The sequence below is a fragment of the Lutzomyia longipalpis genome, chromosome 1 (genome assembly GCF_024334085.1).
Source record: "Lutzomyia longipalpis isolate SR_M1_2022 chromosome 1, ASM2433408v1".
Classification (NCBI taxonomy): domain Eukaryota; kingdom Metazoa; phylum Arthropoda; class Insecta; order Diptera; family Psychodidae; genus Lutzomyia; species Lutzomyia longipalpis.
The window spans coordinates 16,032,017-16,049,316 of NC_074707.1; the positions used below are offsets into that span (position 1 = coordinate 16,032,017).

Here is a 17,300-nt window from a genome sequence, read left to right on the forward strand (position 1 = left end):
AGGAATGTACACTCGTCCTATCACGAGGATAGCGCGTCTGCCCACGAGAGAGTTCAACAGTTTGTGCTCTGAGAAGTCTGATGACCCCCCAGAGCACCCCGGGGAGCATGTACAACATCCGTTGTAACTTTTTAGCATAGTTTGAATTTTCTATGTTGCAACGGACTCTTTGTTTTGAAACGCATTTGCAATTTTTAACCGCCATCATTTTTCTATCTTTGTTACTTCCTTCCGTCAGTATACTTCATGGCAACCACGAGTCCCAAACTCTTTTTTGGGAAATTAAATTTTATCAAGCCGCGTTAGTCCCATCGGGCTTAGATTTTATAGTAAATTTATAAAGTGAATCAAAGGCGTCTCGCGCCACAATTTATATTTCAAAACTTTAATTTAAATTACATTAAATTGGTGTTGGTAAGAATCCGTGCATTTTTCTTCTCCATCTCATCCGACCCCTTCGGAACCCCTAGACATCCGGCAGCTACAGGAGCTACGAGAAAGCAAAATTGTTCCTTCTCACCAGAGAGGCTACTAATGTATTTCTCACCTGTATCTCCAAAGGTAAATGACTTCTCCTGCCCGGCTCCACTGGGATATCTATTGTCTTACTTATTGCTAATCTCTGCCCTGTACAATTCAAAGGTATGCTTGATGCCCAACCGAATCCAGGAAGTTCCAACGCTGTATTTTCCTAATCTGTGTTTCTTCTTAACTGTCGTTACAAAGGTATGTTCTATACATGACTATTGAGACTAAATTGAATGAAGGTTGTGCAATTGCGGGTGAAATGTGACTTACGGATCCATAAAAGGGGGGGTTTGGGGGCATATTGTGTAGTACCAACAATTTTATGTGTCGCAGCGAAATGCAATACGGAAAGAAGGTGAAAATTTCCCAATTTTTGGGGCCATTTTAGCCAATCATCCGTGAAAAGACAATTACCAAATTTAATTCCATTATTTATTGCCTCGGTGGGTTAGCCTAAAATGGACGAATCGACAGTGATTTACATTTTATTGTGGTTGTTTAGTCTGCACCATATACACAGCATAGCTATGAATGTATGTTGGGGACTGATACGAATGGGGAAATAAAGGGAAAAATAAGAGGCAAAGCAATAAAGTGATGCCTCGCAGTACTACGTCCTGAACTTTCAACTTCAGTCAATACTAAAAATTTCCCTGGAAAACGGAAATTGCGATTTTCGATTATTAAACAGACTAGGAGTTAGTCTAACTGATCTAACTAATTTTTCCCATTTTTTGGTTTTCCAGGAAATGTTCAAATATTCAAGTAAATTAAGGATGTAATACTGTGAGAGTACCAAGATGAAATTCAAATTCCCCGAATACTTTGTTATAGATATCAAAAATTAAATACCTATAATGAAAAATATGTAGATAGGTAGGGGAAGACGGGGTAATTTGGCCACTTTGGCAAAGTCATTTATGGCAATATCTCAAGTATGGTAAATGCTAGAAAATCCATTTCTCTACAGTTTATACTCCCCATATAAATATTCAATCGTACCAAGTTTGGAGAAAATCCGATCATTGGATTTTCTTTTGTTTAAGAAAAATCATTTTTTCACTTTTTCAAGTGCTTTTGGCATTTTGGGAATTCGTCATTTTCGAAAAAATTTTAACACTTAAAAATTTACTTTTAAGCCATTAAGGGTCATTGATCCCTCATAAACACGACAGTGACATCCATTTTCCGATATCACAAACAGATTTTCCTGTGGAAATGCTTTTATCCGGAAAATTGGAGTGGGGTAATTTGGCCACTTGAGTTTTTCCGGCAGAATTTTCCGACCACATTTAAGATATTAATTATGGTTGTGCCTTTTAATGTTTTCTTAATGATTGTAAGCAAAGTATGACAAAAAATTTAAGCTAGAAAAAGAAATTTACGAAAATTTGAAAAATGGCCTTTTTTCAGGGGGTAGACAAAGACTCTATTTCCATAGGAATTCACTGCTCACTCGCTGAGACACCCAGGAAAATGCTTTAATCTGAAAAAATCCACCACCACTGGATAGATAATTTAATATTCTATCGAATGATAGCTTTTGAGGGGTGTCTCACGAAGATTAATGCACTAAAACTGATTTTAAAAATTTTGATGCACTTTTTGGAAATAAAGTGACGTCATTTTCTTCCTTTAATTTCTCTGCAAACCGTCCGCCATTATTTGCTGTGTTCGGGTAAAAAAGGGCTTTGTCTACCCCCTGCCTTTTTTAGACTTTGCCCGTTTATGGTTTAGAAAATGATAATGTTTGAGGCTCTGTTAAATATTTTTATCTGGCTAATTACTGGAAACGAATCTTAGATAAATATCCTATCTACCAATAAAATATTCGAAAAAATAAAAATTTGTTGTTGTCCAAAAATTTTCATATTTAACAATTTGTGTGCCAAAGTGTCCAAATTACCCGTGCTCGGGGTAATTTGGCCACTAAGCTAAGGGTCCAGGAAAATGGAAAATTCACCCATTTCTCATCGAGATAGAGAAAAGTGTTATATGGGAAAGTTGTAGGCCGGAAAATTTCCTACAAAATAGAGCTATTTGGTTTTCTTCATATTACCATACTTGCTTGATAAATCCCAAAAACCGCCAAAGTGGCCAAATTACCCCGTCCTCCCCTACCCATCCAGAAGAATCTCAAATAATTTTCCATTAGACTTTTAATTAGATTTGAAAATTATTTAACAAACTTTCTCAAAATTCAAAACACTTCTAAATATTCAAAATTGCTATTTTAAATAACCCGGAAATGCCTCAAACCACCCCAACTTTGGTACATTTCCGTATTAGATGGAAAACTCTGCTGCAGATATTTTCACAGAGCCCTTGTGTGCTAAACTAAAATGTTGATGAGTTTTTCTTTTGTATTCTTCCCTGCATCATTTCAAACCCCCCTTTTATTTCAATTGAATTCCAGTGGTGAGAACGGCAAAACCTGGCAATCTCAATGACCCAACGTGGGGCCGCAATGGGGTTGGACGACGTGTGAGTCATTCCTTTGGCTATGGCCTCATGGATGCAGCTGGAATGGTGAAGTTGGCGCGAACGTGGAAGACTGTACCTGAACAGCAATTGTGCGAAATCAATGCTCCACCTCTCGACAGGTAATGAATTTGACATTAGCCATGGACTTTTCTGAATGAGAGAAAAGCTCCCAAATGGGAGGTGGGTGGGAGAGGAGAGCAGGTACATTTAATGTGGGAAGAATGTGCGGTGTATTCAATTAGTAAACTTAATTGTCCTGGTGGAATCTATATGCTCCACAGAGACGTAAAATACCTTTTAGAATCTTCCTTTTCAATAATTATGAAGAATAATAGAGCAATGTTGGTTTTTCCGGGGAAATGTAGACTCTCAGGTGAAAAGGAGGGTGCAAGAAACGTAGACAGATGTGGGTGTGATATGAAATTTCCATTTAATTTAAAAAATATTTGAATTTTTTTTCTCTTGCAGAGTTATTCCACCCAAAGGCCAAATAACGCTCACCCTCACTGTGGAGCATTGCATGGGTGTTAACTATTTGGAACACGTCCAAGCTAAGATAACATTAACGTCTCAACGACGGGGAGACATACAAATCTACTTGACATCCCCAGCTGGAACGAGGGTCACCCTCCTCACGTCGAGGTATGTGAAATTATAATGCTCTCCTCATATACATAACATAACATACTTATATGTCTCGGAAAAGTTCTTCTATTTTCCCTGCACAGAATCCAACTTAATCATGGATTAATTGGGGTGTTAATATTAATTTCGTCTGACTCACATGCCAAGTTCACATATTTTGTGGGCCTTTGTGTGTGGTGGAAAAGTAAATCCCCGCACCGACGGTATGTTTGGTTTATTGGTACAGTTTAGAGGGTTATTAGTTTAGTTTTATTGCACCCTTAAGGGGAGAGGAGGCAACACCACAACGATGAGGATCTTTTCTTCGGTTAAAATTTATATGCCACTCATGGTAAAGAAATGATAGCGTAATGCTCAAAAGTTTATAATGTGGTGTCAAGTCTCGTTGTTTGATGGAAAACTTTGCCCATAACTGAGAACTTTTCTCTCCTCTTTTTTTTGGAGGAGACTTTACACTTTAAATTTCGTTAGAAAACTTCTTCATCTTGTTTATTCAGTTACAAAATATTCAAGTAAGAGGATATCCGAGAGAGGCTTTGAACTTCAATACCTCGCCTCTGTCCTATATTGTGTGCTTTGTGTACATAAATGAGTATTTTTACGCCATTTCCCAACGAGAAGAAACGAGAAAATAATTCAGAAAACCCAATTCTCCATTTATGAAGAAATTAGGGTATCCCTTACTAGGCCAAACAACTTTAATGGGAATTTCATACTATATACAGATGGTACAGCCCTGACCCTTTAAAGCTTTTTTTTCTATAAAGAAGCTTTTCTATGAATGAAAGCCAATTTCACCGTTAAAGTAAGAATTAGGATTGAACCAAATTCTGGGTTTAATATCAAATTTATCTTAATAGAACAAGGTTTTTTTTTTAAAGATTACAGATCGATCTAAATTAGATTAGATTTTTAAAGTTGAATCATTTATCTAAATCAGAACAGATTTTTTTAGTACATGAAAGATTTGTCTAAATAAGACTAAATTTTTTTTATCTAAATCAGATCAGAATTTTTTAGAATGTGACAAAAAATTTTCTAAATTGAATCACTTATTTTTAAACGACAGATTTATTTTAGTTTGATCAGAATTTTTTAAAGGTAAAATTATATTTATCTAAATCGAACCTGATTTTATTTTAACAGAGACCAGATTTATTGAATTTGTTCCTAAATGTGACAGATTTATCTAAATCGGTTCAATTTTTTTAAAGGTCGCAGAATTATTCAAATCAAACCTGTTTTTTTAAGATTCTAGATTTATGAAAATTAGATTTAAAAAAATTTTAAGGATCACAGATATCTCAAAATAAATTAAGATATTTTTTAATGGATGGCAAATTATTTAAATTGAACCAGATTTTTTGATATTTTTTAAAATAAGATCAGATTTTTTAAAATTGGCAAATTGATCCAAATTTAATTAGATTTTTTTTTAAAGAAATGATAGATTTTTCAAAATTGATTCAGCAATTTTTTTTTAGATTATTTTAGTTTTATTTATTTGAAAAAATCTTTTCAAATAGCGCATCCAAGGCTATCGATTTAAGACAATTAACTGATATGAAAACAATCGATTTGAATAACATTTTTGGTTTTGTACGAAAGTTCTTAAATATTTTACCTCTCTGCTGATTCTAACAAAAAAGAGTTTCTAAATAAAAAATTCTTTTTCTGAAAAAAAAAAAAATTTCCCAAAAACATTTTCCATTTTACAGAAATTTCTTTAACAATAACGAAAAAATTTAAGAAAAAATAAAAGCTAACTTTTTGAACTTTCATCACACAGCAGTGAGTTTGAATTCTTAAAGAACAAAGGGAAAATGTTACAACAAAATTCTCATGCCTATGTAAGTTTCATACAAGCATGGGTTTTTGAAATAAACTTTTTCCGTACCTAGGAGATTTTGTCTGGGAAACTGTGCAGATGAAAGGAAAGGAATGTCTGTGGAATATTTCTCAATATTTCGTCCATATAGTAGTAATGCTTTTGCACAAGGATGAATTCACACAATATAGTATACCCCCGTATGTTTTCTACCTTTTGTCAGGATTCACGACGTCTCCCGGGCCGGATTTACATTATGGCCATTTATGTCAGTCCATACATGGGGTGAGGCTCCACATGGAAATTGGCAGCTCGAAATACGGAATGAAGGGAGATATATGGGTAAGTTTCTCTCTCTCTATATATACCTCAATGGAAATTTCTCCACATAGCATCGCCCCTTAAAATCTTCTTTATCCCTATTTTCCATTCATTCACTATATATGTAGGTAAATCTATGGTTAACAAATAAAATATTAACTACAACATATGCTTAACTCAAATTGGTATTTTTGGTGTAAAATTGGATTATATTTGACAACTAAATGAAACATAAAAATGAGCATAAAGAGTAAATTAATTAATTTGTAATAATCCCTCCCCAAAAAAGCTGATATTAACACTCTGTGTGTGTTGGGAATGATTGAGGCAATTAACCCAATTAATATCTCTCTATCTATATCACATGCTAATCAACTCAGGTCATGCTGCTCTCAAAGGATGGTCACTAATTTTTTATGGCACGAAAAGCCCTATTGATAAAAATGACCCAATATCTGTACGACCTTCACCACATTCCCCAATATCTCTGAGTAATTATCCATCCATAAATGGTGGTGTATCGAGACAAAGTGGTGGCAATAAAAATAACAGCCGGAAGCAGCAGGGTGGTGGTGGAAATGTTCCATCGACGGCAACGCGAAAGAATGGGAAGGGATCGAAAAATTCCGGAAAGGGTGGTGGCAAAAATAATCGCACAACAACACCCCGACCCAATTTTACGACCCTCTATGGGCGTCGCAAAGAGACGAAGCGGCCAGATTTTGCGGGGTATACAGTGAGTGGGCGACAGCAGACAACGCTGCGGCCAAAAGTGCATCAGCAGCCGGGGAATGTGTTGGCGAAGAAGGGTGACAAAATGCATGGGTCGCTATCGACAATACAGGAAAAAGTTGCCATTAAGGCGCCCAAGCAAGTGAAGGAGAATTCATTTAGCAATGCTTCGCAAATTGAAATGATACCCACCCTTCATCCGCGCATCCCCAATGTTTTCCAAAAGTACCAGAAAGTACAGAAAATCTATCCGGAACTTCAGCCCTACACGGGGCCCAATGTTACGCCCAAATACTATCAGCCGAGCATCTCAACCGGATACGGTGGTAGTGGTGGGAAACCATCGCGGGAAAATTCAAAAATTATCTTTTTCCCGGATCCAGACTTTGTAGCAGCTGGAACACAGCGTGAAACACCCCAGAGCTCTTCCGGGGGTGCTTCTTCGTCTTCAGTGGTGCGACCGCACTTTATGGATGTATCGTCATCCATGCAGCGAAACGGAAAGGGTACACAAACCAACATTACAAATTTATGAAGAATGGCTGTTACACTGTTCGTTTTGCGTTGCTATTATTGCATTTTCCAACCCCGCGTGTTTTTCCACACACCCCCCATTCACTCCTTGATTTTGCTTTTCATCCAACATACCCAACCAACACACCTCCTTTATATTTCCACATCAATTCCTTCTTCAGTATATTTTTGTGTGCATTTCCTCCTTTTTTCGGGGTGTCTCTCCCATCCCCCCACAAACACATCACGAAATATACACCCCCAACTTTTCCATACAATTGTAGCTTTTTCCCATGAATCCCCAGTAAAAGAAAATGCTCCCGTAAGGAAACACGCCAGAGAAAGCACACAATATGATATATATTGCAATTTTTTTTCGCTTCAATTTTCCCATTCCCCCATTGAATCTCATTTCCTCTCGATTTGCATCGTACAGATATTTTTTTGGGTTTTTCCTTTGTCCTAGATTTTTCAGCCACTAATTTGCTGTATATAATTTCCCTACATGAATTTATTTTTTCAACTGTTTGACACTTTTAGTTCAAACTATTACCTATATTTATGTATTTTTTCCCCTAATATTTACTAACATTATTTTGCACGTTATGAAATCAGTGGAATATGTTGTATTTGTAGAATTTTTAGGATTGTTTTTACTTTTCAGGATGATTGAGAATGTACCGCAAAAATAATGGAAATTTTTGTGGCACATTTACAAAAGATTTTTGTGGTTTCTTCATTTTATACGTTTTCACATTCATGCGGGTGTTTTGTCACAATGAAAATGCATTTTCTCGTTATTTTTCACTGAATTAAATTGAACGATTTTATTTGAGAAGTTTGAGAAAAAAAAATCCATAAAGGAAATTGAATTTAAAAATACAATTCCTTATTTGTCAGTAAAATCTTGAATTCTGCCAGCAAACTCTTTTATTCTCTCAGCTGAATTTGTTTAAGAACAAGATAATGGAAAAATATTTTCGCTGATAGAATAAAGAATTTGCTTAAAGAATCCAAATCTTTGCTGACAAGATTAAACTATTTGTTGTCGAATTAAGTTATTATCTGAGAATCTCTAAGAAATTTTTGAACAATTGCTGACAAAATCTGCGAATTTTATATAAAAAGCCTACGAGTTTTATTGACAAATTGTAAAAATGCTTACAGAAAAAAAGCTGACAAAATGAAAGAATGGCTAATACTTATATTGAAATTTGCTGACAAATTAAATTATTTGCTGACAGAATAAAAGAGATTGCTTACAAAATTTAACTCTTTTGCTAACTTGCTAACAAATGAATTATTCGCTACTACAATTTAAAGATCGGATGCCGAATGATATGATTTGATATTGAAATTTAACTACTTGCTGATAAATTTTTTTTTGCTGACAAACTTCAAGATTTTACTGACAGAAACATACTGAAAAAATTTAGGTCTGCAGATAAATTAAATTACTTACTGAGGAGTTTGCTTACAATACTTAAATATTTTACCAACAAATCATTATTTGGCGAAAAATAAATTATTTTACTTACAAAATTTATCTGTTTACTGACTGAATTTAATTTTAAAGCAAGAGAATTTATTAAGTGCATCAGTTTCAGACAATTGGTTTGCTTTCGAAAAAGTTACTTCTTTTCACAAGAAAATGTTGCAAATTTACATTCCGGATACCGGGAAATTGGAAGATTTTTAAATTCATGAGCTGTTGCATAAATTCGTTTGATCTTATTAGGGCTCATGAATGTTATTTGATTTTCAATGATTGCCAGGAAAAGAATTCAAACCATCAAAGAATATTGAAAAACAAGACAAACTGTAATAAAACGAATAAAACTTTCTTTTCTTATAAACAGAGCAAAGATCTTTTTAGAAATTTAAATTAGAACTTATAACAATGATCACTCTTATAATTTAAGTAGATTTTTAATTTTAATTTTATTTACTTTAAAGTAAATTATTTCGGAGATCACATTTTAAATTAAAATAATGCCAGCATAACCCTCATGTAACGGCATGACCACATGATGCTTTCTTGCGGTGTATAGAATGTGAAATTAAATTAATTGGATATTCTTATGTAATTAATGTTTAATACGCATGAAAATTTCTGCGAGGAAATTGTAATTAAAATTCACAATCGACTCCCATCTGCCATTAACGAAACATGCTATCTCATCCCTATGTGAACGCGGTGGGGTGCTATCGTTTGGATATTATACTCCTCTCCTGCGAAAGCTAATTAGTTTGGGTATTGTGAAGTATCGGTGAAGAGCGGGGACATGATTATTTGGACACTCCAATGTGTCAAACATGTCATAATAATCTGTATTCATTCACCAAAAAGGAGCATAAATCATTGAATTTATTGCATTCTAATCCAATTCTATTCAGCTATTGAATCCAACGAAAAGTCAATCAGGCACGTCGATATTGCATGTGCATGCATTGAATAACCAAAAATACGTTGGAGTAGGTACCTTTATTGCATTTCAAAACCCTAATCCAGTGAGTAATTTGGGATTTGGCGAAATACATATATTTAAAATTTTGCCATAAATACAAATCTTCCAATTTGTGCTCCGCAAAAAATGTTAATTTCATTCAAGGGGGGAGTTGTTGAAAAAAAAAGGGGGAAATCGTGGAAAAAAAAACTATGGGAGTCGATGTGAAATTTAATAATCTCATTTAAATGATTTACAGAGCGCACATTATGAGTAAATCCGCCCCCGTAAAACCCATTGGTAATGCATAGTAATGTAGTGTTCTCTTCAACATTGCAGCACAAATTACGGATTGGCGATTATTGTTCTACGGTACGGCAGTTCCGCCCCAACCCAATGATCCGCCTCGCTTTGGGAAGCCCGGACAGATGGGGCCAGATTTAGACCACAATTCATTGGAATTCGAGGGTGAACGCGCCAGTGGGCAGTGGAGGGAGACTCATCAGGTAAATTATTTATTTGCATTCTATCCATTCTATCCCATTTGGTTCAGGGCTGTGTGCTGGCCAAACTTCTGCGTCCAATTTCAGACTCCGCACTTTTTTTTTTAAATTAAAATCATAATTGAAACTTTTCGACAACTTCTGTGAGCTTTTTTTTACGCTCCATCGAGACTGCGGAAAAGTAGTTTTGTAACTATATTTAAATTGCTTGCAAGTTGAAACCATTCATTTATTTACTTCATCCCCAGTGGGAGGGCCACCCTCAAACGTCTCATGGGACAAATTAATTTAAATTTGCCCATTAATATGACGTTTTTCCAATACATTTATTAAAGTTCTAATGAATTTCTTTAAGGAAATAATCCTTTAACAAATTACTATTTATTTTATAGAATTTGAAAGTGAAACATTTTTTGTCTTGAATTTCATTTAATTGGTTTATTACAGATTTATTAATTAGTTGATATATCACATACGAAGGGTTTTCTACACAACATCCACCCTTTCGTTAAATTAATAAAAAAACAAATCTCTCCAAGTATAATACTCATTTACGCGCCCCGTAAAAATACCTTCTCGTCAAAAAATATTACCCGGCTGACCCATAATTCGCTTCTTTTTTTCACTATGCATTAACAATCTAATCAAAATCATCACAGGTCAACTCAAATACTTCAAAATTAGAAAAAAAAGCATTTGAAAATAACTTCAAATTTTTTTTATGTACGATCTCAAATTATTTTAAAAAAATCAAAAAATTGAAAAATTTTACAAAGCTGACCCGCCGGGTAATTTATTACAGCGTAAAGAAAAGAGAACCATCATTTTATCTCAATTGGCGTTAAGCTTGCCACAATATATTGGGCAAAAATTAACATTTCAAATTCGTCAAACATTTTAATTATATTCCTAAAAATGAACCAATTTCATTATTTTTTTTTTCAAGAACCTATTAATATCAGCTCAAAGCTTTTTAATCATGTGAACCAGGAATATATTTCACATTCCTTTTTTTATAAACATAATAGAATAAAACATTTTTCTCTCTTGAATTTTAATGCCCAGTGAAAAACAAAATAATATAAAAAATATATATAATTGCAAAAATTCCTAAAGAGAAAAAATCCGCAAAATACTCCCACATGTGGGTAAAAAATGTTATCCAAATTTGTGTCATTTTATGAAGGTAAATTGATGTTTTTATGTATGAGGATTTTTTGCTAAATGAATTTCATTAAACTGAATTATATTTAAAATTATGTAGGGGAGGATATACTAATTGTGAGTTTAAATTTAATTTTCCATCGATGACCGATGAAAAAACTATTTTCCGAACCATTCTAGAGAATTTTTTTTATTTCATTCTTTTAAATACTTTGTGTCTTGGAATTGAATTAAAAATTCTATTAAAATTTGCAAAGAAAATTCGTTTAAAAAATGTTTCAATTTATATTTTCCTATATGAAAATTTATAAAAAAAATACTCCACAGCACGGAATAGCTTTGAGTGGAGAGATCGGTGAAAAATATTGCTGTACATAGCCCTGCTAATGCATCGCATAAGCTATTATATTTCAATAAGTGGAGTGGGGTACACCATGTGTGCACTAATTCAATAATATTTCATTATTTTGCATCGCAGGTCGGCGAAAGTCATGTGGATGTACAACGAACCGCATCTGGGGATGTCGTCGATCATGCCTGCCTCAGCTATACGCCCGATAAGAAATGCTTAGGTTTGTGTCTCTTCTTACTCATTTCAACCTATTTTATCCACATGCAATCGATAAATTGTACGAGTAATTGCGGAAAAAGTGATATAAAATTTAGTGCGTCGGTAAAAAATGGCATTTCGATACAGAGCCACGGAGTAGATAGGCAAATTGTGATGTCAGCAATGTGCTGCAATCACACACCTACCAACTGTGAATGTAATATTAATGATAATACCATTAGTAGACCAAATAGTCAAATATTAAGTGATATAGAGTCGAATGCATTTATCCATGCAAATTCGATAAGGCTTTAACTTTTATTGTATTATATTTATTTTTACTATTGAATTTTCTTTTTATTTTTTAAATTGTATAAATACGCGGGTACTTTTTAATTATGTACATAGTGGACATTCAATTTGTATAGGAAAAAAAGAGAAAGAGAGAAAAATTATAACAGGAAGAGATAGCATTTGAAAAAACATTCAAATGAAAGGACACTGTGAAATGAATACGCGATTGTGGTGAGGGAGTGGGTGGTGGGTTGAATTCAATGTTTTTTTTTGTGTGTGCGGATAGAGAATTGAATATAAGGACGAATTTTGAATACATTCAGTTTAGTGAATAAGTTATATAGATGGATTTGTTTCAACATAAATTTTCTATGCTCTATGGCGATTCTATTATTCTTCACATTGAGTCATTTTCAAAATCAAATAGGGGCGCGCTACAGGATTAAATTCAATGCATTTTCAATGAAATTCCCCTCACAGAAAATAAAATGAAAATCTCGGAATTTAGAAGAGAAAGAAAAACTTTCAAATGTTTTTTTTTGTGATGGAAAAACAAAAAAAAAGAAACTCAATGGAGGAAAATTGAGTTGCCTAAACTTATAATCTACCGTTGTTTTGTCAACAGGTTATGTTTCGCACCTGTTGATTAATTTTTTGAACTGTTTTATCTATGTAACCTTGACCACATTCACAGGGAATATCTGCACCAATAGGGCTTTTCATCAACAAAAAATGTTTAAACATTTGTTTCTCATTTTCTTACCCCAAACAAGGTTCTCGTTAAATTGTATTTTTTGAAATTTCATTTATCCTAAATGTCCAATGTTTTCCATTGTGATGAAATGAATGGCAATGGAATGAATATAATTTTAATTTATTCATTCTTTTGTTCGTTATCAAACAGTAAATACATTTTCCAAGTCTTTTCCACTGTGGGCGGGTTTTTTTATGCGTCTAAGAGGAAAATCATGAAAAGCATTGAAGAAGTAATTATATTTTTTTTTATTTCTGAGAAATTCTGTGCCAAGAAATTGGGGTGGGGGATGTACGTTGATAGAGGGTTGGAGAGGGAGATGCCTTTTCCTTTGGAATATCATTCACATTTCACCATGAATGTGCGACATTAACAGATAATTGATAATAAATGCCGTGTAGGGATAAATTATAAGGGCAAGAAAAAAAAAAGAGAAAGAAGAAAATTCCTTCAATACATTTTGTTTGGGGGAAGTTTGGGAAAAGTAAAGCAGTGAGGGGAGATGAGGGAGGAAGACAGCAAGGGAGGGGTAGATGTGAGATATAACAAATGAAAACAGACGATAAGAAGAATCCAATTAATGAGAGATATAAGTGGAGGAAAATGGATAAATTATGTGTGTGGAGGATACATGGAGCCATGGTTTGCGAGATGAAAGTTGAGATGGACATGTTAGGGAAGGAAAATTGAATTCCCATCAAGTGCAATTACAAGTGTCTGACGTTGCCAAAATTTATGATAAATTTATAAATAAGTGAATAGACATGGCGAAAAAAAAATGGGGAATATTTATAAATGAACTTATGGCGGTTGGTGCCTGTTTCGCAATTAATATGGAATTTATCCTTTTTCTAAACTTTCAACAAAAAAATCAATTTCTCTTCTCACTCAAATTTTGCACAAAGAGTCGTTCCATCGTCTCCGGAACTAATTTCAACGTTATATTGAAGAAAAAATTGCAAATAATAATTAATTGAAGAGAAAATTTGTACTAAAAGAAAATAAAAAAAAAAAGAAATAGAAATTCAAGAAGATGTGTAATCGTCTCTTCATCAGCAGTATTATTGTATGTGTACAGTTGTATGTATTGTTGTGTATATTATGTACAATTTACCTTCTTAATATATATAAAAATAATAATCTAACACATTAAGAATTCTGGTGGTTCTCGTAGCGCAATGATGATGGTGTGGATTAAATTCGAAAGTCAATTCGAAAGCGACCTTTTAAGGACGTCGTGTCACATAAATTTTCAATTCCATTCGTCATAAAAAAACGTATACAGCACTCTATTAATTGGGATTCCATTACACATGTAGCGAAGTATTTTTAACATTTTTTTTCCACATCCCCCACAATTTTTTTTTAAAACACAAATTATTTTCTATTTATCCGCATTTCTGGGGAATTGGGAAATTGAGAAAGAGAGAGAGAGAGAGAAAATGTACACAAGCAAGGGAAAATTTTGCAGGAAAATGATAAGAAAATCAATTCAGTGTTGTGCGTAACTTGCCAGTAAATGACTTTAGTGCCGCAAGGACATTGTTGATTATCTCTTTTTATCTAACATTTTTGTGGGCACAAATGGCTTTTCGAGTGGGAGTACATACTTGTTATTGCTTGTATCTACTTTTCCCACTTTTCCAATAAAAACCAACCCATATTATGTATAAGTTTCCATGTAGACCAACCAAGGGACAACTTTGGAATGAGATGAGAAAAATATGAGAAAGTGGGATTATAACTGAAAAAGAAAGCTACTTTTGATATTTCCGATCAAAAACATTCAACAAATATTTGCCACTTCTCAAGTGAAAAGTCTTCTCAAGAGATGTTATTTTTTTCTCTTTTAAAGCTTGAGGATATTTATGGAAGATTGCAAGAATATGAGGAAATATTCTTAATGTTTTCTTGTATTCAATGACAATTTTAACAGATTAATGTCTGCCCTTTCATTTATTATCCTTTTATTATTGTTTGATTGAATGAATCTGATTCTGCGATTTATTCGCTTGTTCTTTCTTTTAAATAACTTTAAGAAAATTAATTTGATTCAAACAAAGGCATTTTCTAAATTTACTTTAGTCTTTGAAAATTATTTCCACAATTTTTCATTAAAATCGCTTCAGTAGAATTTGTCCAATAAATGAAAATGATGAATTAAGATTTCAAATCATTTTTGACAAAAAAATCTACTAAATAAAAATTCATGAAACTGGGATTATTCAATTGACAAAAGAAATAACCAAGATTTAAAAAAAATATTAACTAAACACCTTAAAAAATTTCTCCTTGGCCATAAATGAAATAAATGTTAGAAAAAGGTTAATGTCAAATAAGAGGCTTAAAATGCAAAAAATCCTTTCTCCTTATTTTTTTTTACTTCTTATTCAACCCATTTTACGATTTATTAACTTCATTTTTCCTTCTATCTCTAATTTTATTTAAAATTTCATTTGATTCCTTCAATTTCAAGCTTCAGAAAAATTTGTAAGTCAATTTAATTTATTTTAAACAAAGAACTTAGAAAGATGGTCGAAGTTTTATCTCCTTTGGCTCGTCCTTCTCTGCGGAATATCAGTTTTTCGGGAAAATTTCTAATCTTCATTTACTCCTGGAAAACTTTCTTTCCTCCTGCTATATACATTCTTAAGTGTGTATTTTTACTGAATTAATGAACACAAAATTTGTGGAAGTAAACCCAAAAAGAGACGGGATTGTTTGAATGAATAGAGCTGTCTTAGGGAGGGATTTCATGTGAATGGCCAAATCTATTTGTTTGGATTAATATCGTGGCAGTAATTAATTTTATGTTTGTAGCCTCCTTTTTAAAAGTTAACTGACAAGATGGATGATACTTGAAAGGGAGATTAGACTGTGTTTGTGTGGTACACACAGCGTACAATCTGTGGGGATAATTGAAAAGTTCCTCCAGAGTGAATAAATTACACGTGGATTTTGTTCCTTTAGTGGGTGAAGGCTTCGGTGTTGTAGGTAGTTCACCGTTGTTGTTGTTGTTGTTGTAGTTGTTGTTGAAGAAAGGTGACAGAGGGAATTTATTCAGAGGGGCAAAACTTGCAGCATATTGGTGGCACACTTGACACATAAAATTGAATGTGATAGTTCCCAAACACTCCTATATAGTTCCTCTGTGTAAATACAAACGAAACCATGGTCTGGTCATGCTGCAGCTGAAAATGGCAAATATGTTTGTTTGATACACCCCGACAGTATAAACCGACGAGTTATAAAAATGAATAACTTCCATAACGACTAATGAAAATTTTAGAGGAAATATATATTCTCTGTGACCAGTTTAAAAACCCATCTCTCCACTTTTGTGTGTACCTTTCGGTATGATGGCTATGATATTGTGCAGTGTCCATGAATTTAGTTAAACACACATATGCGGAAAATTTTGAGGGAAAAGTTTGCATTTTGAATTTATAATTAGTCCCATTCATTTAAGGTAAATTAATTTATGGGTTTTTCCATTTTACTGGCTATTGCACTCTCTTCATTCTGTGACACCGCTGACCTTTCACCATACACACTAACTTCCTCTCATTTCCAGCCATTTCTGTATTATGTTTTTCTGCATTTCCCCGCAGTTGATACTTCCCGCGCGACAAATTGCTTCATTAAATTTTCTTGCAAATAAAATGCAAAGACTGTCACTTACTAAATAAATTCTCTAACTTCTTGGTAAACACCTCCCTTTGCTTGAGAAAAAAAACTCCTTTTCATTTACAACATTTCCACCACTTCCAACGATTATTGCTTTACTTTTTTTTCTTTGCACCTTTAATTATCTTTCTCGCTCTCATTTTTCCACAAAGTAACAACATTAATTTTTCCACAGTAGACCACACCGCACGACGATATGAATGTGTCGTGGCAATGAGAATAATTTCCTGTACTTTATTGATTGGCTAATTAGAATTTCCAGATGATTAAACCACAATTTGTGTTTTTAATCTCAGCTGTTTTTCTCTCTCACTCTGTCTCTCTCTATTTGACGGAAAATGTGCGGATAAAGTGATAATTTGCACTGTAATTCCATTTCCTCCATTAAACTTTTCCGTGTTATCTTCTTTAAATTTACAGACAGATCGCAGAAAAATTAATGAAACATTCAGTTTTTTGCAGAAATATTTTTAAAGGATTTAAAAAGTTCTTTTTTGATTGATATTTCTTTTTAAAAAAAGCTCTAATTAGTTTTTCTTCTTATTTATATAGTTTAGTATGAAAAAGAAAAGAATTGGATCTATCAGTTAATCTATGATTTTCACAAAGTTTTCTTTTCAAAATTGTCCTAAAAGTCAATTCCTAACCAAAGTTTTTTTTTGTAATTTAGTATAAGAAGTTCAGAAACTCATTTTTTAACAGAATCCTTTCGATGTTTGTGAAAATAAGAGCTTTCTATGCTTTTTTATGCTTTCAATTTCAACAGAGAAATAATTAACGAATTTGGATTAAACGGCTCTAATTCTGTAATCAAGATTTTTTTAATCTTGATTTTTTTAATTGAATCATC

At 33.4% G+C, this 17,300-nt stretch overlaps 1 protein-coding gene across 1 annotated transcript in view; it reads left to right on the forward strand.

The window, feature by feature from the left end:
* LOC129792994 (furin-like protease 1) overlaps positions 1 to 17,300 on the forward strand; it is a 94,090-nt gene that overhangs the window by 67,265 nt on the left and 9,525 nt on the right. Inside the window, exons 6-10 of the mRNA XM_055832518.1 lie at positions 2,945 to 3,131; positions 3,481 to 3,654; positions 5,709 to 5,827; positions 9,838 to 10,004; positions 11,644 to 11,737. Of these exons, the coding sequence (XP_055688493.1) occupies positions 2,945 to 3,131; positions 3,481 to 3,654; positions 5,709 to 5,827; positions 9,838 to 10,004; positions 11,644 to 11,737 (741 nt within the window). The remainder of the gene's footprint in view (positions 1 to 2,944; positions 3,132 to 3,480; positions 3,655 to 5,708; positions 5,828 to 9,837; positions 10,005 to 11,643; positions 11,738 to 17,300) is intronic.